A 23,757-nucleotide genomic window follows, 5' to 3' on the forward strand; every position below is an offset into this window, starting at 1 on the left:
TCTTATGTCCTAAAACCGAAGATTGATTTTGTTCTCCACTTAACCGGTGCTATGCCTGTTCTTTTTGGAAGAATTTTAAGCTAGATAATACACTCCACACTTTATAACCCAAGCCCAATGGGTTATAAATGGCCCAATTGGACAACTTTATAGGATTTTGAAATCCTACAAGTGATACAATTGATAATGTCCAGGGCATAGATTAAAGATTTATGAAACTGACACCAATTATTGTTCATCATCTTCTTCTTGTAGTCAAAGAGATCTGGGAGAATATCATAAGTAAAAGAATGCAAACTCTGAATTTGTCACAAACATGGAGCAGGAAGGAGCTAGAGCTCACAAGGTCATCCTCCTTCAAGTCAGGAGCACACTGCGGGTAAAGACACAGCCTATGCCTCAGGGCCAGAACTTGTAGTGCAGACTTTGCTCTTCTCTCCACAAGCAAATGTCAGTTCAAACAATCCCTCACTAGGAGGTCCTCTCCCAACTCCCTAAGAGACATCAGTTTTTGATAAAAGAAAGTGCTTTTCAAATGATACTCTCTCCACCCACTTTTAATGTACTCGAGAAATACACATTTGACACACTTGTGACAAATATAAAAGGACACAACACTGTGTTCCATATGAATTAGGGAAGGGAGAAGAGAGCAAAGATCTGTGTATAAAAACACTGGTGGATGATTTATAATAATTTTAAAAGTAGCTCTTGAATTTTGCTGCCAAGTTCAAATGAACCCAGATAAAAAGAAAACTATGGATACAGATGATGTCACAACTCCCTAAGTCCCACACCTCCCTAAGTAGTAGAGGAAGACAGTTCCATCTCATCGCTCTACTTCAGAAACTTAGTTCTATCCAGGTAAGAACTCGAAGAATATGAGCATCCATATTATAATCCATCTTGGAAAACAGACTATTTGAAGGAAGACAAATCCAAGTTGAAACTGTGTGGTTTCCAGAGCAATTTATTCATTAAAGGCTACTCAATATGCCATCAACAGTTCTCCTGTGTGTATTGTGCTGATAAACTGACACTGAGAGAATTTAACAAGTTCATCATTTAATAAGTCTGAATTTATTTTCACCACATGGTATTATACATGATCATCTGTTGAAACATATTTCTTTTTAACAGATCTTAGTTTAAAAAAGTCATAGATACTGTGAGTTCTGTATAAACTGCTGGATAGTAAGTTAGTTCCTTTGTTTTGACTTATAAGCCTCAACTTCACCGCAGAATAAAGAATGTAGGCCAAAGAAAGCATAATCAGTCACTCGTATGAACAGTATTGTTTCTATAGTTTGAGGCTTTCTGAATGGATGGGCTCAGGCCTGATGTAACTGTAAAAAGATTACTTAATGAATAGGCTATATGGAAATCGTACAAAATGTTATTAACTTTAATCATTAATAGCTTAAACAGCACTATATTACTAATTGCTATTCAAACTCAAAAACCTGTTTTTGAATCCCCATAAAGGCGGCAGATGTACACAACCATGCCACCTTGTACTTAGGGGGGTGTCAATATATATTTCAACAGAAACTTTGGCTTCAGGAAGAGTCACAAACATTTAAAATAATGGCTTTAATCGTCATTTTAAGTATATCGCAGGGGAAAGTGTGCTTTAATTAAATATACATACCAGTGATGCTGGCAAGGTTGAAAGTTACTCCTAATGTTGATAGCTATAAAAACTACCTTGTACGTAAGACAATGAGAAAAAAAGCAATCCCTTTGAAAAAAAACAAAAAAGAGTTCACAGTGGTTTGTATCCAACAATATGCATTTTATGACAATAACATGTACAGATTGAGCACCCTAGGGCTCTCTTTATATCCTAAAGAAAGTGAGCATTTACATTATTCATGGGCTGTACTGAATTAAAAAAAAGATCAGTTGTACACTCACCCCTTAGAAAGGATAAAATGTCCTGGGGTGTACAGCTTTAACACCATCATTAAAGTTGTTTGCAAAAAGGAACAGAGAACTAAACAAAACAAAACATTTTTCCTTGGGAGTGGAGAGTCTTTCATTTGCTGTTATAACCAGCAAATACTATTCATTAAGTCAAAAATGGAAGGGGGGGGCCCACAAACACTTTTTGAGCAAGCTGACCAGTACACATTACACTTTTAAAAATGAAGGTTATACACTGTATGTTACAAGTCCGAACTAGGCAGTGTCAAAATGACATCTATTTCTTTGCTTGCTTTGTGATCATACCCCTTGGAGGTGTTACGGGCCTCGTGGCATTCGGCTTCTTTTTTTCTGCAGGTTTTAAAATCTGCAAGGATTCAAAAGACCATGCATTTTAGGAAATGCACTCAACCTCAAATCTTAAATTTCACTCAAACCTTTTTTCAGAAAGTTTTTTGTTTAAAACTGACCCAACAACTTGGAAGTCCCCACCGGCATATTAATACAAACCAAGCTGACAAACATTTTGGTAATAAATGCTCTGATGAACAGCTAAGATATATGAGCTGAACAAATTATTTTGCCTATGGATAAAATGACAATTTTTGGAAGTCACACCTTTAGGTATCCCTTCTGATGTGGGGGGGGGGTTCTTTAGAATAGTGTCCTTCAAACCCCTAGGCCAGCAGTTCCCAACCTTTTTGGCACCAGGGACTGGTTTTGTGGAAGACAATTTTTCCACAGGGCGGGGCTGGCGGCGATGGTTCAGGTGGTAATGCGAGCGATGGATGAGGAGCGACGGGGAGCGGCAAATGAAGCCTGTCACTCACCCAGTGCGGCCCAGTTCCTAACTTGGCCCCGGGGATTGGGGGGGTTCCTAACTTGGCCCCGGGGATTGGGGACCCCTGCCCTAGGGAATCGTGTCACAATCTCTGGGAGCTGCAAGCTCTCCCTGATACTTGGTTAAATACAAAAAACACCTGTTTTAAATTCAGTTAACTGATGACTGCCTCATGACTTCAGTGGCTGTATTTTTGTTATGATTGGGCTAGCCTGAAGTCATACAAGTTTATTCATAACAAGTGAATGAGAAAAAGATTGAGGTAGACTTTATGTGTAAATGATTCTTTTGTGCCAAGTGAAGGCCAAATGATGTCATGGTGAATCAATAAGAGGTTTTATAGGAATTAGACTAGAGAGAAGTGGTGGGAGAAGTGAGTAATTACATAGCACATCTGGCACATGGCAGTCAGTATTACTTTCACGTGCAAGTGGTGATTTACTTTTAGCTGAATGTTGCACTGACGCTGTAGTTTTAGACTTATAGTGAAGGAGCCATAAGCATACGAAGCTAATATATTGTGGTCTTTATGCACTTAAATAATGTAAAAACAGTTAAATTCAACACTGGAGGAAGGGTTCTATGATAATTTTTTTCCTTTAAAAGGAATTCACTCATTCCTGAACTAGGACAAACACCGGTTAAGGGAAAATAAAAATTCAGTCTACTCAACATAAATGAATAGTAGGCAGAAAGTAGCACTTTTTAAAAAATCAGTAAAATTCAGACATAATAAAAGGAAACAATGCTGAAAGCATCCTCTACCTGAAAAGAACACATTAGTGTTTCATCCACACTCATCATGGCACCTGCATTGTCAAACTCTCCACAATAATTGGGTGCAGAAAACAGAGTGACCAACTGCCTCTTTGCAAAAAATTCATATCCATCTTCAACCACCTTGGAGAGAAAACATTTTCAGTATAAGGAGGTGCAAATATTAGGTGGGTAAAACCACTCTTCAGTTTCCCGTTGAGCCTGATATCCTGTAGGTCACACTTCCAGAGACGTTTTGTATAAATAAGCAATACCTACCCACCAAAATCAACAAGGAGAATCTGTGCTCATACACATGCTCTTAAGTGTACATGTAAAATTCAAAATCAATACCTGATGGGCTCTACATATAAGATCCAAATCATGCTTATGGAGAAATTTTGCAACCACTTCTGCACCAAATGTGAAGGACACTCCTCTGTCATTTTCACCCCAGCCTAAGACATCTTTATCGGGGTCAGACCACAAAAGATCACAAAGAAGACCTTGATCTGGTACATCAGTTGGTCGCATAATTCGCCGAATCTGCTCCATAGATTGAAGATCTGGTGATAAACCTATTAAATGGAAAAAAAAAATTGAAGAAAACAGAACTTTAAAAAGGATGTTAGACCTGCTGTATAAAAAAATAAATAAAATAAAATTCAAAAATTCAAAATAATAATAATAAAAATAAAGGCTCATGTAGCAATGCTCCTTACCACTTAAAAAAAATTAAAAAAAAAAAAGGATGTTACCACTTTAACAGATCCATTTGTCTACAGAGACACCCAGTGACTCTTACAAAGGCTTACATTAAATCTTTGGCTACGTTTTCTTATTTAGCTTTGGTTAAAAAAAGGCGGCGGGGGGCGGGGGTGGTGCTTCCCTGGTGGCGCAGTGGTTGAGAGTCTGCCTGCCGATGTAGGGGACGCGGGTTCGTGCCCCGGTCTGGGAGGATCCCATATGCCACGGAGTGGCTGGGCCTGTGAGCCATGGCCGCTGAGTCTGCACGTCCAGAGCCTGTGCTCCACAACGGGAGAGGCCACAACAGTGAGAGGCCCGTGTACCGCAAAAAAAAAAAAAAAAAAAAAAAAAAAAAAAAAAGGCGGCAGGCTCTGTCTGGAACTTATTACATGCACTAATTTGCAAGGCACAGTGTGCTTAAATAGCATATGGAAAGTTACCTCAACATACAGAGTACCCTGGTGACCATTTGTAGTGACTGGGCATAGAGGATGCAGACACTTAGGTGATGTAGCTTTCTAGGAAACCAGCGCTGTCCAAGGACCATAAAATCTATCACACCAGCTCAGATGTAGCTGACTCTCATGAGTTTAAAATCACATGCCCAACTCTATCAAAACCAGTTTAAGTATATAAGGAAGGCAGGGATAGTGGATTTACTAAAATATAGTGAGTTGGCTCTTTGATGGTTGTCTAATTTCTTTTTTCTTTTTTTTTTTTTTGCGGTATGCGGGCCTCTCACTGCTGTGGCCCCTCCCGTTGCGGAGCGCAGGCTCCGGATGCGCAGGCCCAGTGGCCATGGCTCACGGGCCCAGCCGCTCCGCGGCATATGGGATCCTCCCAGACCGGGGCACGAACCCGTATCCCCTGCATCGGCAGGCGGACTCTCAACCACTGCGCCACCAGGGAGGCCCTGGTTGTCTAATTTCTGACCACAGATGAAAAGAAATCCTCTTTGCAATTATTATTTTAATTACATCATATACAGCACAACCACCAAGCAAAATAACTTTTAACATCTAAGTCGAAAAATTTCTGAAAGGAAAGGATCAAAAACAGACCAAGGGGAAGTCTATTCACATTTTCAGTATCCTAGAGGATCTATGGTACAGCATATTAATTGTTTATTTTATATTCAAAAATCCTTTTGCTCTATTTTCAAAGCTGTTACAGAACCCTTAATTCCCTGTAACAAATCAATTGGGCACTCTGGACTTGTATCCAAATGATCCTGGATGTGCCAGAGTGGACCCAAGATGTAACACAGCAATATAGGAGTTACCTGACAGAGGAAGTTATCCCAATGATAACTCATTGGGATGATAAATGTCAAAGTGTACACTCCTTAGAAGAGATCAAAATCTATGTGGAATTAAAATCAGCCCGCATACCTCCATGACAGCAGAATATTTTCTCATCCACGATGGCTGCTATCGGTAAACAGTTAAAGCAGTCTGTGAAAGTTTTCCATAGTTTAATGTTATATCTTCTTTTACCTGTAAAAATTTTGGGATGGTTAAAAAGAGACTGGTGTTCTGTAGGTACATTCCCTCAGGACAAGTCCTTCAAGGCAGGTTCTGACTACCTTAAGTAAACAAAAACTATGCTTTTTATTAAAAAAGAGAGAATCAAATATATATAATACTTGGAGATGTCCGATTTATAAGCAACAACTTACAGTTTCATATGAAGTATTTAAAAATTCCATGGAAGTCTGAAATCAGAATTCCAGATATGATTAAGGATAACCATTAAACCTCAACAATTATTTGATAACACCAAATCTGTTTGACATCTAGTCTGTTTTGTCCACTCTCAACCTGCAAGTAGGTTCCTATTTCTAAAGGCAACTAAGAACAACTCACACATGTGCCATTATAATCTTCCTTCTGAGGAAGCCTCTGAGAGTTAACACCCATCTCATCTACCACCACCCTCAATAAGCTACTGGAATCATTTAATTCCCAGCCCCCCTAAATATTCTAGTAGGAAGCACAACGACTATAGAGGAATACAGACTGCTTATTGCAGGCACACCAGGATAACCCTAACATGCTGCACAAACACTGAGAATGCCCCCCCACCAAAAATGTTACAGGGTGGTTTATATTCCCACCTCACTAACCCATATATTCCATGCATTCTGGAGTCACTGTGTGCTTTGAACAGAAGCATACCTTTCAGGTACTGTTTCCACAGGAAAACTATGTTTTGAGTAAAAAACCCACTCATAAACCCTGGAAATACAAATCTTTCTGAATTGGATGAGGAAGACCCAATTGTTAGGGTGCCTTCGTCTCCTGTACACTCCATACTAAAAAACACCAAAGGTTAAAAGCACAATCTTACTCCTAAACCAAGTTTGTCCTCAGTCTCTTCTCCATTTTTATCCTGTGGATACTGAAAGGTTTACAGCTTTCAATGTACCCTTTCTTTTGAGTTCGAGAAGGGCCCAAGCAACAGGCTTCCTGAACCCCATCTTCCACTCCACTGCAAATCAAGTCAGGGAGAAAGTTTAGCACAGGTTTGAAACGCAATGCAAATTCAACAAACATTTGACTTCTCCCTTTGCAGAGGAGGATTTTTGTTTTTTCTCCTAATAGTTTATGTTTCTCTATGACTGGGTATAACCCTCACCATGGTTCACCCTGTTTTGTATTTCTTTGGAGGCCACTAATTCCCTTTGTCTCATATCTTCCTTCACTGGAGTTTTCTGGAAGCCTAACAGAATTCCTCTCTACAAAAGCCTGAAGGGGAACCTGTGCACCTCCAATTTCCAACAATGGTAATAATACAAGAACAGGGCTGGGCTGTCCTAACCCCTATGTATAAAAGTGATTTGGTTCTGTCTACATTTTCTACTGAAGCCGGTCTCTGAACAACATTCCAATGGCTCCCCTGGATTTTTCCTTTGCTCAGATGCTGCATTTGCCAGTGCCAACAGATTCTCTTCCTTCTTGAAGTGTGCTTCACTCCTTGATTCTTTAGTTTCACAACGCACTCCAGCTACTCTTATGGATTCCTTTGCTATTTGTTGGCTTCTCTATCAAAAATTAAGATCCTTGGGCTTCCCTGGTGGCTCAGTGGTTAAGAATCTGCCTGCCAATGCAGGGGACACGGGTTCCAGCCCCGGTCCGAGAAGATGCCACATGCCGTGGAGCAATGAAGCCTGTATCCCGCAACTACTGAGCCTGCGCTCTAGAGCCCACGAGCCACAACTACTGAGCCTAAGTGCCACAACTACTGAAGCCCACGCGCCTAGAGCCCGTGCTCTGCAACAAGAGAAGCCACCGCAATGAGAAGCCCGTGCACCACAACAAAGAGTAGCCCCTGCTCACTGCAACTAGCGAAAGCCCATGCACAGCAACAAAGACCCAATGCAGTCAAAAATAAATAAATTAAAAAAAATTTTAAGATTCTTCCTCCTGTTGTCTCTGAGCATCTTAACTAAGTCCTGGGCTCCTGCTTCCTCTCCTCTCTACACTTCCTCCCTAAGGCCACTTCAGACCACTAGGAGCATCTGGCTCCAGGATTCCTGGATAATTGCCAAGGTCTCTTCAAGCTTCCAAATCCTCAGATTCTGAGCCAGAACCCCTAATGCAGTTTCCTATTACTATAGACCAGACAGCTCTGGTATCAGAAAAGGATAACACACATTCACATTTTATCCAACAACAGATACCTTGGCTTTTCCAGGACTACAGTCATAAAATGGGGGGGGGGGGGAGCAATTGTAGCACAGAGTGCTTGTTACACTTAGGAAATAATTCTACCACATAAAACAGTGGTTTTTAAATTGTTCCATGATGATTTCCATTTGAATAAAATTTTTCAGTACAATAAAATTTTAACAAAATTATCAAGGTTTTTAAAAAAAGTTGGCAAAGCATCAACTGAAAGCCACCTAAGTCAAGAACACTTTTAGGCCCACAAATAGACTGGGTGGCAAATTCTACCTGCCTGATGGGAGAGGCGAAAGCTGGAGTACAAGGTCATTACATCAGTCTTGAGGACGAACAAGAGTCAAAACTGATTCCAATCAGTGCTGACCTTGTAAATCATAGGGCCTCACATTAAACAGAAACAAAAATGATGTAGCCAATACCCTTAGACTAGGATATATGTCACAACGAAGAGATCTTATGGATTTGAACTTCATTAATGAAAACATTAAAATACTTGCTAACAGCTGTGTAAAAAGGAATCTGTTCTAAAAAGTAGTATCTGTAACAAATACCTGAAACAAAATGTTATAAAATTCTCTGCCTCTCATTGCATTACCTAAGGAGTAGTACTAACTGCCTTACTAGTACTTCTCTAATAGACTCATTGTCAATATCAAGTATCTTTCCTGACCAACTCAGGTGTCCCAGTCAGTTCAGAACCCACAGTATTTTTCTTCTTGGTAATCCCTCCTGCCTCATCCTGTTTTGTTTTGTTTTTAATTTTTTACTTAAGTATAGTTAATTTCCTCCAGCCTCATCTTACGAGCTGGGTCTCAGGGCCATAGGCATACATATATAGTCATGTAAGAGGTTGCGAGTACGAGGGCCAAGGCTATAAACATAACCTTTCTAGCAATGTACTTCTAACAAATACACTAGCTGAACACATCTATGTGAAACTGAGATGGAAAAACACCATACCCTGAGAGACTATAGGTTATTATTACAGTCTAGGGGAGGGTCACAGTGACAGTGCTTTACCAGTCTTGTTATAATTATATTGGCAAGTGCTAGTAATTCAAATTCCTTTTCCTCCCAGCCTGAACTCTCCTGCTGGCAGAAATGATGAATACAAAAGGAAGACAGAGGTAAGGATTTTTTAAAATAAAAAAAAAAAAATTTTTTTTTTATAGTTACTTAAAAACAGCAGCACCAACAATAAAACTCTCCACCAAAACTGATTATTTTCAAGGCTTTAAGAAACTTGTTTCTGGGACTTCCCTGGTGGCTCAGTGGTTAAGAATCCACCTGCCAATGCAGGGGACATGGGTTCGAGCCCTGATCCGGGAAGATCCCACATGCCACGGAGCAACTAAGCCCGTGCGCCACAACTACTCAGCCTGCGTTTTAGAGCCCGCGAGCTACAACTACTGAAGCCCACACGCCTAGAGTCCGTGCTCCACAACGAGAAGCCACTGCAATGAGAGGCCCGTACACTGCAACGAAGAGCAGCCCTGCTCTCCGCAACTAGAGAAAGCCTGTGAGCAACAACAAAGACCCAACTCAGCCAAAAATAAACAATAAAAAAAAAAATAAATAAAATGAAATAAAGAAAAAGACTCTTGTAAAAAAATAAATAAAAATAAAAGGCTTACTTCATTTAAAAAAGAAACAAAAACTTGTTTCTGTCAATTATCAACTCAAAGTGCACCTCAACTAAATAATCCAAAATGGGTCATAAAATGTATGAATTATACAAATATTTTTAATTAGCTTCCCCCCCCAATTCTGTTTTCTCCTTTCAGCACAATTTCAGATAGTAACTGCTATTTTTCCTGGGGTGCAGATGTGCCAGAAGGAAAAAAACTACATTACAAATTACAAAAAGTAATTATTTGTATATTGCAAATTTCCATTTATATGAAATGTCTAGAAAAGGCAAACCTATAGAGACAGAAAGTAATTAGTGCTTGCATAGGGCTGTGGTGATGGTTGCATAACTATGAATTTACTTAATCACTGAATTGTACACTTAAGATGGATGAGGTTTACAGAGATTTTATCTCAAAGTTGTCAAAAACGAAGCTAATTATGTGGACAGATTCTCAGAGTTGTACTAAGAATTAAATTATCTGTGACTATTCATCACAAAAATTATCTTAAAGAAATCAGCACTGTGATCGCTACTTCCTAATCTAATCATCACATTATACAAGAATCCAGGGCATTATTATACGGCAATGAGTGCTATTATTTTACACCAAGAAAGAAAACCAGGATAAAAACAGGTTAATGAAATAGTAAATATGAGAAATTACAACACTACATCTAAACTCGCAAATCCTAACAGAAATATGTTCAGTTTATGACCAAGAATCTCAATTTGAGTAAATCTTCCTTAGACGTAGAAAGTACTTACATTCATCATAAAATCCATAAATTCTATTGATGCTGGCACATTCATGGTTTCCTCTGAGAAGAAAAAAATTCTCGGGATATTTGATTTTGTAAGCCAATAAGAGGCAGATAGTCTCCAATGACTGCTTTCCCCTGTCCACATAGTCCCCAAGAAACAGGTAGTTGCTTTCTGGCGGGAAACCACCGTACTCAAAAAGTCGAAGCAAATCATAGTATTGTCCATGGATATCACCTAGAAGCAAGAATTTTGTTACCTAGTGTCTTCATACATATAGTCCAAACCACTAACATTACTAATTTCCAAACTTGTATCATATTTATTAGTTCAACTGAGCTTAGTGATAATTTTAAGTGTATCCAGCCTCTCACACAAAACTCAACTAATTGAGACTTTATTTTATGGAAAGGATTATTAATGTCTAGGCAGGGCTTCTTGCCAAGTAACACGGTTTTCCTTTCAGGTTGGCTGATCAATATCAGATCTCCAACAGCTCAGTCTCTGGGGATCATGTCAGCAGAAGTGCTGCACTCTTAACAAGCCCTGGCCCGGTGTGAACAAAGGTGTACACACACTACACCCACCAATGCATCTGGCTTTCAATGTCTCCCTGCTAGATAATGCCAAAGAGCATTTTACTTAAAAACAAAAACAAACACCACAAGATTCATCAATGCAGTCAAATATGTTAGAAGAATAAATATAGCATTTCTCAGATAGAGTTTAGTTTTTATACCAGTTATCTGCATCTATCATGTAGAAACAGAACTACAAAACGGCATATTTTTAGGCATAACCAGTGTTGCTTTAAGCTTAAATATAATCCCTATATACTCATAATTCAGGCCTTTTTTTATTTTTTATTTATTTATTTTTTTGCGGTATGCGGGCCTCTCACTGTTGTGGCCTCCCCCGTTGTGGAGCACAGGCTCCGGACACGCAGGCTCCGGAAGCGCAGGCTCAGCGGCCATGGCTCACGGGCCCAGCCGCTCCGCGGCATATGGGATCCTCCCAGACCGGGGCACGAACCCGTATCCCCTGCATCGGCAGGCGGACTCTCAACCACTTGCGCCACCAGGGAGGCCCGTCTTTTTTTAGCTCTCCATTCTGTTTCATTTCTTTCCTTTCTTCTGCAATGTTTATATTCGTTTAGTGAAATAATTTTAAGAAAATGCGAAGCACATCTAAGCACATTAAGTCCATTAGAGGTATTTATTCTAAGGCTACAATTATTTAATTTTAAGTAGTTCCAGGTTACTCATAAATAGTAAATAATTTTGTTGGCTAACGCAAGGTCATCTATATATCCTTGACTCAGTCAGTCAATCACGTAACCAAAGATAACTGTTAGTGTGCCAAAACTTACCACATATTTTGAGTGGTGCTTCAAGTTCTAGAAGGATAGGCTGACTAAGAAAGATCTCTCTGGACTTTAAGCACAGTCCTCTGATTTCATTCTCCTGTAGCTGGACATTCTTACCAGGCTTGGACCCTCTCACTGTAGGGGAGAAAAACCCCAATTTAGTCAAGAGAAGTCAAAATAAGATTTAACGTAAAAATTAAAAATATCGGAAAAGGTAGAAGTTTTAAATAAAGAGGAGGCAAAAACATAGTTTAACTACTTTCTGGCTGGGCTTTATTTTCAGGACACTTATAAAGAACATGATTTTAATGCCTAATTAGAATCTTAAAATCTTAAGACAGGATTTCAGAGATTTAATTGCATTTTCTACACCAAGGTAAGACTTCTTTACAGTATCCTGATCAAGGGGTCATCCTCTCTGTGTATGAATAGTGTTAGAAAAGTCTTATTATCGCTTGCGAAATCAGACTCCCCCTGGGCACAGCTCAAGGCCTCAGTTCTGCATCCAAGACATACAATTGGCCTGGTTCACCTATAACCCGCCCACCAGGCCAGCTCTTTTTGCCTCTCGTCTTGTCTTCCCTTCTCCAGCCTTATAAATGAATTAGTATTTGTGTAGCAGGAGATTTTAGAGATTGTCATGTTACTGAGTTGGTTCTAAGAATTCCTCGTTTTAAAATGTGAGATTGGAAATGCTCAGATCTCCCCTCTCAATCAGTGTTTTTCAGAGGTCCACAGGTCTCTCAAGGGTCCCAGATTTATCTATGAAAAAACTTAAGTGTTGTTTTCATTTCATTAAAACACACTGTATGCTTGCTGTGCATTATTTTGCTGTGCAACTTTCTGGGCCTGCATTTGTGAATACAATCATGCCTCTACAGGGCAAAGGATGTCAGCATGTGCTGTGAGAAAGGTTTCCTAGTAATTTGAACAGATAAAAATTGAGAAAAGGCAAAAAGAAATGGCACAGCACCAAGTGTCCTAAACTCCCAAGTGCCCGCATCAGAGCACTCTGAGTTCTACTTACTATCAAAGTGAAGCACAAGATATCCTCTGGCCTTATAACAATTCATTTATCAGCAGGTAAGTAGTAGTAGGAAATAAAATTCTGTTTTGATTCCAGTTGTAACAGACTAGACAGTTATTAAATACATAATAAATAGCACTGAATTGCTAAACTTACCTTAATTTCACAGTTATGAACTGGCCTGCTTGCCAAAAACTCGCAATCAAAGTCTTAATACTTGTTATGTACAAAAGATTTATGAAAGCAAGCATTCTCCAAATTAGAATTGAAGCAAAAACACCGGACCAGACTAAATACAAAACTAAGGCTGCATCTTTCCACCATTAAACCCAATATAAAGTGATGAGCAGATTAAATCAATGCTGTTAATTTAAATTTTATCAGTTTTGGAGGCTGTGTTTGTATTCAAAATCACAAAATCATTTGGCCTAATAGCTGAACAAGAGCAACAGGTTTAACTGGTTTGTATCTAGCTTTGTTCTGTAAATATCTAAGTAACATTACAGAGTAATAAAAACTACAAGTAAAAAACTCTGATGTCTGTTGAGAATTTTTTTCCATTAAAAAGGGCTGTGTCCAAGTTTGAGAAATATTGTCTTAGGGGAAGCCATCCTTCAGCCTGAATAGCCACTGAAACTGAATTCCCTGAAGAAACAAGTTTTGAGCAGAAATGGAAGGGTGTTATTTTTTTTCAATGAAAGACAATAAATAAGAAAGCATGACACGTGAGAAGAGTCCAACTCTTGAAGGGCACAAAAAAAAAAAAAAAAGGAAAATGTTGAGTGTGCTGAACTGGGAGCCAGAACCCCCAAGTTTCTGTCTTGATTTTATAGCTTGGGCAAATCACCTCTCTGGACCCCAAAATATGTAACTAAACTAAACGACTGCCAGTCTCATTCTGATCAAATATTAAGAAACAAGAAGCAATTAAAGGGAAAGCATAGTAAGGATAATCTTTTGAGGGAATTATTCAAAATAGATACGTATATAATATTTACAACAGCAACTGAGCTATCTGTACAACAAAAAATGATTTTTTTTCCAGAACCAAAGTAATTTTTTCTCTCTAGACACACAAAGGAGAGAGTTCAAGAAAAACCTCCAATGGAAAGATAGTGGGATCCCTCCTTCACTGGCCAGAAAACCCCAATCATTAGTGATTTTACCACAAGTCAGCCAGAAGTTTGGGCAGACTGCCCAAAAGGAAACTTTATTTTTGGCTAGGGGACTCCTAGATGCTTCTGGTTTCAACTGGAATCTTTTTCAGAAGAGCCCCCACACCTGTAAGTGAATAGCCCACTCTAAGTCTTTTGGGAGAATATGTAATAACTGACTCACACCTATAAGAAACACACAGGCTATTCTTTTAATATGAATGCTATCATATTACACCAATGCATCAGATTAAATCAATGCTGCTAATATAAATTTTACTGGTTTTGGAGGCTTCCCACTACCACCATTACACATAGTTCATGGTAATTTTAGTTCTCTTATTCTGTTTGTCCCTCAAGTGGGAGTGTACAGAGATTAGTAAAGAACAATACTAACAATTTAAAAAGTATTCCTAATGTGGAGTGAGGATTTTTTTTTTAAATTGGGGTACTGTTGTTTTACAATGTTGTGTTAGTTTCTACTGTACAACAAAGTGAAGTAGAGATCCCTGCGCTATACAGCAGGTTCTCATTAGTTACCTGTTTTATACCTATTAGTTAGTGTGGTCTGTGTTAATCCCAGTCTCCCAATTCATCCACCACCCACCCCCCGCCCCTTGGTGTCCATAGTTTGTTCTCTACCTCTGTGTCTCTACTTCTCCTGCCTTGCCAACAGGTTCATCTGTACCATTTTTCTACATTCCACATATATGCACTGGAGTGAGGATTAAATGCAGTTTTTCCAGAATAAATCAAGATATATTTTATATTTGATGAACAGCACTCATTAAAAACAACAGTCCCAAAGCTTCTTAAATTCCCTACAATTAGATCAAAAAATAAAATTATAAAAATAGAAACTGCCAAAACCATCTACCAACTGGCGAATACCTGCTTATCTTTCGTGACTGCTTAGATATCACTTCACTCTGGAAAACCTCTCTTAGCCATCTCCTCTTCCCTCAACAAGCCTGCTTTATGCTTTCTGAAATTCTCTCACAACACCTGGTCACTGCCCAGCACACACTGTGTATTATAATTGCCAGTCTGCTTCCACCTATTCATCTGGACCTCCTGGTAGAGTGTAAACGCCAGGACCACACCACTTGCTCTGCAGTGTACATGCCCATGGTCAGTACATGGTAGGTGCACAAAATGTGTTGCATGAATGAAGTCTGAATAAATCTCTGTTAATTTGTGGCATTACAATTAGCGTGCATTCCAAGCTATATACTTTTTTTTTTTTCTTTTCTGCGGTACGCAGGTCTCTCACTGTTGTGGCCTCTCCCGTTGCGGAGCACAAGCTCCGGACGCGCAGGCTCAGCGGCCATGGCTCACGGGCCCAGCCGCTCCGCGGCACGTGGGATCTTCCCGGACCGGGGCACGAACCCGTGTCCCCTGCATCGGCAGGCAGACTCTCAACCACTGCGCCACCAGGGAAGCCCCCAAGCTATATACTTTTGATTAGCAAAAAACAAGAACAAAAATTGTCCGTGCCTTAAAATTACAAAGCAATAGTGTCATTTCCCCATAGGCTTTACTAGAGTTTCTAGTTGTGAAAATTTAGGATTACTCTTAAATTTCAAGTTGAAGATAATTTATGCAACAGAAGATAAAGATTTCAAAATGGGTTTTGGCAGTCTGAGTGAGCACTGCAGACATTTCTTAAAAATGGCCTATTGGCTAACAGCATAAAAATCTACTTTCACTATTTTCAGTGTCCATCAAATAGAATCATGCATTAGTTGTAGCTAACACAAACCGAGCACTTCCCAGGCTTTATACTGCCATTCAACACAAAAATCCCATGACGTTAGGCACTGTCACTTTTTTGGGTTACAGGCTCGAAGAGGCTCAGTAACTTGGTCCAAGATCACAGCGCTTGTAAGAAGGACACCAGGCCCCAACTGATTCTAGGTCTGAAGCAGTGCTTCCAGCAGACCACCCTCCCAATTAAGAATTTGTTCTTCATCTTGAAAATAAGTTTAAAATATACGGTATTAACTTAGAAACAAAACAAACGAAAGCAAGTAAACTAGCACATAACTGTTTTTTTTTTTTTTTCTTTTTGCGGTATGTGGGCCTCTCACTGTTGTGGCCTCTCCCGTTGCGGAGCACAGGCTCCGGATGCGCAGGCCCAGCGGCCATGGCTCACGGGCCCAGCCGCTCCGCGGCATATGGGATCCTCCCAGACCGGGGCACGAACCCGTATCCCCTGCATCGGCAGGCGGACTCTTAACCACTTGCGCCACCAGGGAGGCCCCACATAACTGTTTTTGTCATTTTACAAATTCATAAGCAATAATAAACATGAAAAAGTGAAAAAAAAAAGGAATTTCTTCTTCATTAAGCTTCTAAACCAAAGGAGTTTTTATAGGCCAAACTACTGAAACTCCAACATACAATCATTGCTCCCTAAGAAAAATTTGATATGGGATATAAAATCATAAGGCATCCTTACATATAGGAAGCATTAAATAAGAACTAAATGATGTAATCTGTTTAAGACTTTCAATATTCATTTTTACCATGCTTCATTCAAATATTCAACAAAATAGTTGCTAGGCACCACTACATGCCAGACCCTGTGTTGGATGCTGGGGATACCTGGGCAACAGGACAGACAACTCTGTCCTTTTTCTTGAGAGGTTTACATTCTAGTGGAGGATGCATAAAATAAGACAAACTAGGTAACCGCAGATTATTATAAATGCTGTAGCTAGAACCAGCCATCCATAAAAACTATAAAACTAAAAGTTTATCTCAGGGACATCTTCAATACCATTAAAAACACAAAGGCTTGAATATCTACTTTATCGCTATTAGCTACAAAGAAAAAATGCAAACAGTACAGCTCTGCTCAATAAAATCAGTCACTACTTCGTGGTTTAAAACCCTCACTGTGCTCTGTGCATGATGGGAGAAACCTACACAAAAAGGAGACCCTAGGTGGGAAACTCAAGGGCTGTCTCCTCATGATACCTTCCTAAGTAGTAGTTCAAATTGCACGTATCAAATTATTTCAACAATTGCCAACAGAATCCAAAATATTCCAACAAATAAGAATTCCATTTTCCAGGTGGAATGTTTCTCATAAGTCCAGGTGCTAGGCACTGCATGGAAATAAAATCAGCAGGCACAGTGAACATACGTAGGTTAGTGATTGATATACCAAAACGGTCAACTTAGATCTTAAATGTGTGACTTCTCTTTCTCTCTCTCTCTTTTTTTTGCTGCACCGTGCGACTTGTGGGGGAACAGCTTATGGGATCTTAGTTCCCAGACCAGGGATTGAACCCGAGCCCTCGACAGTGAGAGCTCAAAGTCCTAACCACTGGACCGCCAGGGAATTCCCAAACGTGTGATTTTTGAGCGAAAACTTTTCTTTATCTGGTTAAAATGGTAGATTCCGAAAAAAATGCACTATGGCTGTTACCAGCAAGGACTGCTCTGTTCTGACTTATCTGATCATTTATTTATCTGGCAAATCACTAACATGAGCACATGATAAAAACTCCCATGCAATTTTACTGAAAACAAACTGATAAAAACCTGATATAATAAAAGAATGTCGTTGGTGATTATTTGCAATGCCAGCTTTTTCTCACAAAACATTAACTTTTCTGACAGCCTGGTAACAAAGCAGAGATGAAAACCATAGAGGGAAATTTAAGACTACTCTGGGATTATTTATGAGGAATAAGCAAGTGTTCTTTTTGCCCCTTAACTGTTAAAAGAAGATCATAGAAAAGGAAGAGCATACCCACCAAAAAGCCTCAGCTGAACTATAATCAAGTTTTAAAACCTAAAACTGGCACAAGCGGTGTAAAAATAAATCAACAGAGATCTTGCTAATAAGATAATCCTATTAAAGTAGGTGGCAATCTTAACAATATGCCACATCATATTCATTTCAGTGACAATCAATAACCTCACAATATCTGACAGATGTAGGAAAATAAAACCCCAAACCAAAACAAACAAAAAACAGTGAATATTTGTAACATTAAAACTTTCCTGCAAACAATGAAGTTCTTTTCTACAAAAAATATAAGCCACAAAAATGTTAATCGAGAATCACTTGGTTTCTCTGCAAAGTCACCAGCAGGAAGACATCCACTTTCTGGCCATCTTAATTTCTAAACCACTCCTCCCCCATCCTGACTTTCCTAACTGCTGGTGTTATACTTTGGGCATTTAAAGGTGACACCAATTTTCTCAAGGCAGATAATCAGGATATAGCTGCAAAACACTGTCTATTGCTCTCAATAAAGAACCTTGAGTTTTCTACACCTAGAGTGAAGCCAATTTATTGAAAAATGTTTAACTCTCTACAGTCTAGCCACCAATTCTGATAAACTACCACTGATTAGACTTCACATCTGAACCTACGTTTGTAATGAGTGGTTTTCATTTTCATAAGCCTTAATATCAGTGACATACACTCTCCTATAGATGAGGGATGCCAGTAAACCCCAGAGTAGGGGTGAAATTGGATATTTCAGATAAAACATCAAGACCATTAAGTAAATCATCTATTTTTACATGCTTTGGATACAGTGGTCTGATCCTAAAACATAAAAATTTGTCCCAGGGCTTCCCTGGTGGTGCAGTGGTTGAGAGTCCGCCTGCCGATGCAGGGCACACGGGTTCGAGCCCCGGTCCAGGAAGATCCCACATGCCGCGGAGCGGCTGGGCCCATGAGCCATGGCCACTAAGCCTGCGCGTCCCGCGCCTGTGCTCCGCAACAGGAGGGGCCACAACAATGACAGGCCCGCGTACCGCAAAAAAAAAAAAAAAAAAAAAAAATTGTCCCAGAATTCTATAAACTCCAAAGAGATTGAATCCTTCCTTTTTCTTCTTGAATAAGATTTTCCAGCTTCCTCATTTACAAAGCAATTCATATCAGAATATTATCTCCTTCACAATTCAATCTTTAAGGTCTACTAACAGCCGTGATGGTAGGTTAAGTGAAATGATTTCCCTGCTTCAAGATCAGTAATCCTCACCCTAGTCAAGCAGACTGACTGGCAGTGGCACATACTTTTGCAGAATAGGTTATTATAGGACTGCAGTTTCCCAGATATAAAACAATCTCACCAACCTCTACCGCAGACGGGCTACCAATGCATGGCGCAGCATGGCATGCATTTCCCCAGCTTGGAGGAGGAAAGCCTGGCCTCCTGCTCCTAGGGCTAACATTCCCTCCCTCAAGCACAACAGAATGACACACACCATCCCGTCAGATTTCACTGCTGCCTCCAGCTACTGACAGGCGGGGCGGCACTGTGGGCACAAGGAGAGTAATCCTTTCATGCCGTGGTTTCGGACTGGTGCAAGCTGCTGACCGTGCCTCTAAAAGAGCTTTCTCGCCTTACCTTATAGGAGAGGACGCCGCATACAACTGACATGCGGGAGGGGTGGGAAGAGCAGGGGGCTCACAACACAGACTTCTTGTAATTTAGAGTATTAGTAACACAGTACTTTAATATTAGTGTCTTTATCAGCAAAATGCCCTATGATCATTGATTCCAAGAAAAGCCTCTAATGGGTGAAATTATCTGATGTGTAAGGAAAAAATAATTGCAGAGGTCTCATTAGGAAAGATTATTTTTGTGTTCTTTGGTCAGCATTTTAAGATTTTATTTTCTTTTTGCCATTACAATTGTCCTTTATTATCTTCAGGACCCCTGTCTTTTAAACATTGCAATATAAACGTATTTCATTTCACACCGAAAATCTAAACACACGGGTTACTTTTACAAGTCAGAGGATTAAGTTAGTAAACGCTGTCTGAGGGCCAGGGCAGAGGTCATATTTAAATCACTAAAGCAAGTCAAGCAATTGTACAGAGCATGGCACAGTCTTTCAGTTTGACAACCGCCATCTTCAGAGCCAAGATGCTTCTGGCAAGTCAGGATGTGAAAATAAGTTACAACTGCCTGCTCTGCAAGAAAACCGCTAGCCATCAGCGCTCCCCGAACGAGATCACTTACAAAGTTATTCTGCCTCAAACCTCACTTTTCTCCAACACAGTAGGACTAGGAGACGAACCAGAAGCTGGCTTATTCTCTAAATCCAAAGTTTTACTGTGCAGTTATTTAAATAAGTGAACATGAATGATGCGAAGGAGTGACAACCTTAAGGTTTTATCACCCACAAGGCAGAGATCTTCTGCGGTGGGTTGCAGAAGTGATGCCTCCTTAAGGAAAATTCACTCAAAAGTTTAGAGTAGAAAAGAACTGCAAAGCTGTAGTGACTAAAATCTAAAACCAACACCGTATTCTCTTAAATAAGACTTCACTTTTGAATGGTCTTTTTAGTACTACTACCGAACTACTTCTCACTTAGCTTGTACAGTCCTCCACCTTAAAAAAGGAGACAGTCTCTAACATGTAAACAATTCTAACAAGGCCACAAAACTCACATTTCCCTCCATTTTCAGATATACTCAAATCTTAATTAAAATTTTTACAGGAAAAAGTTTGTGGGGCATTAAAAAAAAGGAATCACAGAATTTATCAACCTTTTCTACCCTGGATTATATATATACTCAATGGATCATTTTCAACCGTTTCTCTGCCAATTTAACATTGACTAGAAAAGAAGGAAATTTACATCTGTTGAGCAGCTAGCTTATTCCCGAGGAACTAAAACACAATGCTTTATTAATTTCAATGAAAAAAATGAAATGTTAAAAAAATCTGGTTTTCAAGTACAAAACATGCATAGACATTATTAATAAACAAAGATTGATCTCATTATAAATGATCCAAGTTTATCAAGGCAAATTTCTTGGCACAATTTAAAAAACAAGATTAAAATTAACAAAATGTTATATGAATACAAGAGTTATGGGCAACCCTGGACTTAACAAGACTTACCTAATCTTAAAATTCTAATGTTTCTAATCCACAGATTCCATTTTTTCCTGCCTTCTCAACGAAATAAAGCCAGCTCTTAACTAGTCGCACGTGTCCCTGCATAGATATGCAGAATTTGCAATTTCTGAATGAAAAACAAATTTCTAAGTTCTTTTCTTATTGCAAACGGTTTAATCCGTTTCTGACCCACTGCTGCCTCACATAAATCAAAGAACTGCAGGAACTAGCATTAGAAGTGTGGTTCTTCGGTTTGCAGGGCAGAAGTTGAGACACAGAGAACAAGCGTATGGATACCAAGGGGGGAAAACCCCAGGGGGTGGGGATGGTGGTGTGCTGAATTGGGCGATTGGGATTGACATGTATACACTGATGTGTATAAAATTGATGACTGATAAGAACCTGCTGTATAAAAAAATAATAATAATAGAAGAGAAAATAAATACATTCATGAAGGTGCAAAAAAAAAAAAAGTGTGGTTCTTAAATAAATGCCAGGTACTGAACAAATAAGGTTTTCACCCACAATGGCAGCAACATTTCAGGGGTCTATTTAATGGGTTTTTCTTTTAAGAAACTATAAAATGAAAATACCTTACAGAGCTTAAGAAGAGATATTTTTAGGAGTTTCATTCTAATGACTTAAACAAAAGATCTGCAAACTCTAACACCAGAACTGTCCAACTGTTTATGCTCTCGACTCCATCTCTCACAGCATTTATAGTCCAACAATACTGTAGAAATGTACAAAGACAAAAAGCAGTTAAAACTCAGCCAAATCTCCATTATCCAGTATTCAAATTAAGAAAGGGATTTGAATTCTTTCAAAGTTTGGAATTAGATGTTAGTATTGATAGATGTGCTCTGGAATTTGGGGGGTGGTGAGGGGTGATTTCATTTCGGCGTCCCTCCTTAAAATCCGAACTAACTTCATCCGTCTCCCACATCAATATAAATCAATCGCCAGGCACCTCACGAGTCTCACAGCCAATATTTAAGATTTGTTTTAACCTTTGCTCAACCACTGGACACCTCCTTCCTTCATACATAGGGTGACTTGAATGACTTGTAGCTCCTGGCTGCCTGGGTTTGAAACTTGACTGTTACTGTGTGACCTTGGTCAAGTGACTTCACTTCTTTGAGTCTTATTTTCCTCTGAAAAACAGTAAAAAAAAATAATAGCACCTACCTCGTAAGGTTGTTGGGAGTATTACATGAAATCTGTAAAGTCCTCCAAAAAATGCCTGACACACAGTAAGCGCTTTAAAAGCGCTGGCTAGTATCATAACTGTATTTATCCGATGAACGCAAAGCGCTTAACACAGAGCCTGGCACACTGGAAAGATCCTAACGAAACTGTCATCACTGCTGGCTTCTCGGTTCAGAGGCACGTTCAGAAAAGACCGCGGAGACCTCTTCAAGATAAGGACAACTTAAAAAGAGTATTTGGAAGGGCAGGAGGAGATGAGTTCCAATATCCCCTTGAGATACGAACGTTCGTCACCAAATAACAAGTAATGGGCCCCTCGACCCCAGCCTCACAAAAAATATAAATGAGCAGGATAGGAAAGAAGCCCCAAGCCCGGTGGAATCCATATCCCCATCATGTTGCTTTCCAAGAGAACGAGGACCAGAAAGTTCGTAACGTGCCGTCCTGTAAGTTGGACTGGGCCCCCAACCTTCATCCAAAGATTGGTCGGGTGTGCGGGGCGCACTGGGGTACGTACCGGAAACGTGGGGGTGGGGAGCGGAGTTTTCAAATTTCAAGGCTAGTAGAAAGGCTGCACCCTCGTGCAATGAATGAGTGGAGCCAGGAGTGTCCGCGGGTTGGCCCAAGTGCGGAACCCCGGGCAGCCTCCCTCCCGCTGCAGCCCCCGGCCCGCGGGCGAACTCGCGGGGCTCACTCCTCTCGGCGCTGCAAGTCCAAAAGGCCTCCCAAATCCCCTCCCCCCGCGAGTCCCCGGAGCCGCCCGCCGCCCCCTTCACCTTCCAGCAGCCGTTGGATGATGCTGTCGATGTTGAGCTTATCTATATCCGCCATCGCCTTCCCACCGCCGACCCTCCCGCAGTGGCGCCGCCGCCGGCTCGCGCCCGGGATTTACACCTCCTTTCCCACGCCACGAGCACAGAGATGGTGGTGGTGGCGGCGGTGGCAAAAGCCGCGGCGGGTCCCCCCCAACCGCCCCACTCCCTGCTTCCTCCTTCTCTCCCCACTGGAACCACGAGAAGAACAAAATGGCCGCCGCCTCCTTAGCCAGCCTCGGACGGCGCACGGATGCGCGCGGGGAGTGCAGCGGCCCGGCCGGGACTTCTTTATGGGCCATAGGGCACCTGGGAGGGGGCGGGGCCAGAGCGCGGGAAGGGGGCGGAGACTGTGAGCGTATCTGTGATGGCGCGCGGAATCCTTCCGCCAAACGGGCCGAGCAAATAGGCCCCCTGGCGGGAGCGTGAGTTACAAAGTTGCACGCGGGAGTTGGGGTTGGAGGAGAAAATGCAGCTGTGTACCCGAGGATTGCGGGCTCCGCTGGACGCTGTTCCCTGGGGCCAGGTTTTGCAGACCTGGTCATGTGAAAAGCCCACGGAGGGGATTCGGGAGTCCTGGAATCTCCCCTTAAGTTAAATCTGGGGTGGAGGTGAACAGGGAGGATAATAAAGAGAGGAAGGTTGACTTTATTTGGTTTCAGATTTGCTGGGATTTGGAGGAAAGGAAAGGTTTATTTGATGACTAATAAAGAAACTCCTCTCCTAGGTAAATAAAAATGTTAACAGTTATTCTTTCTGAGTGGTGGAAATATGGGTATTTGTACGTTTTTGTGCGCTCTGTAACTTACATTTGGGGAAAAAATTTTTTAATCCACCCTCAAAAAAATTTTATCATCCCTATCTTTGAATTGTCTTTCTTGAGCTCGGAAGTTATATAATCATCGGAACGGTTACCCTGATTCCAGCCAGAACGAAGATGAGCGAGCGTGTGCTGCAGAT

General features: G+C 40.6%; 2 protein-coding genes across 3 annotated transcripts in view; one reads left to right on the forward strand and one right to left on the reverse strand.

The window, feature by feature from the left end:
* Positions 1–1,061: 1,061 nt before the first annotated feature.
* PPP1CC (protein phosphatase 1 catalytic subunit gamma) lies at positions 1,062–23,014 on the reverse strand. 2 transcript variants are annotated; one of them, XM_060119300.1, is made up of 8 exons: positions 22,762–23,014; positions 11,718–11,849; positions 10,355–10,585; positions 5,662–5,766; positions 3,878–4,101; positions 3,533–3,667; positions 2,233–2,293; positions 1,062–1,346 (listed from the first exon to the last, which is right to left on the reverse strand). In XM_060119300.1, exons 1-8 carry the CDS (start codon positions 22,814–22,816, stop codon positions 1,273–1,275), a joined length of 1,017 nt encoding a protein of 338 aa, XP_059975283.1. In that variant the 5' UTR covers positions 22,817–23,014; the 3' UTR covers positions 1,062–1,272. The 2 variants fall into 2 exon arrangements, with proteins under 2 accessions (XP_059975283.1, XP_059975282.1); XM_060119299.1 differs by having other exon boundaries at positions 1,062–2,293.
* The window catches only part of CCDC63 (coiled-coil domain containing 63), a 141,819-nt gene continuing 141,072 nt past the window's right edge, over positions 23,011–23,757 (forward strand). Inside the window, exon 1 of the mRNA XM_060119645.1 lies at positions 23,011–23,222. Within this exon, the coding sequence (XP_059975628.1) occupies positions 23,011–23,222 (212 nt within the window). The remainder of the gene's footprint in view (positions 23,223–23,757) is intronic.

This window comes from Mesoplodon densirostris, chromosome 15, assembly GCF_025265405.1.
Source record: "Mesoplodon densirostris isolate mMesDen1 chromosome 15, mMesDen1 primary haplotype, whole genome shotgun sequence".
Classification (NCBI taxonomy): domain Eukaryota; kingdom Metazoa; phylum Chordata; class Mammalia; order Artiodactyla; family Ziphiidae; genus Mesoplodon; species Mesoplodon densirostris.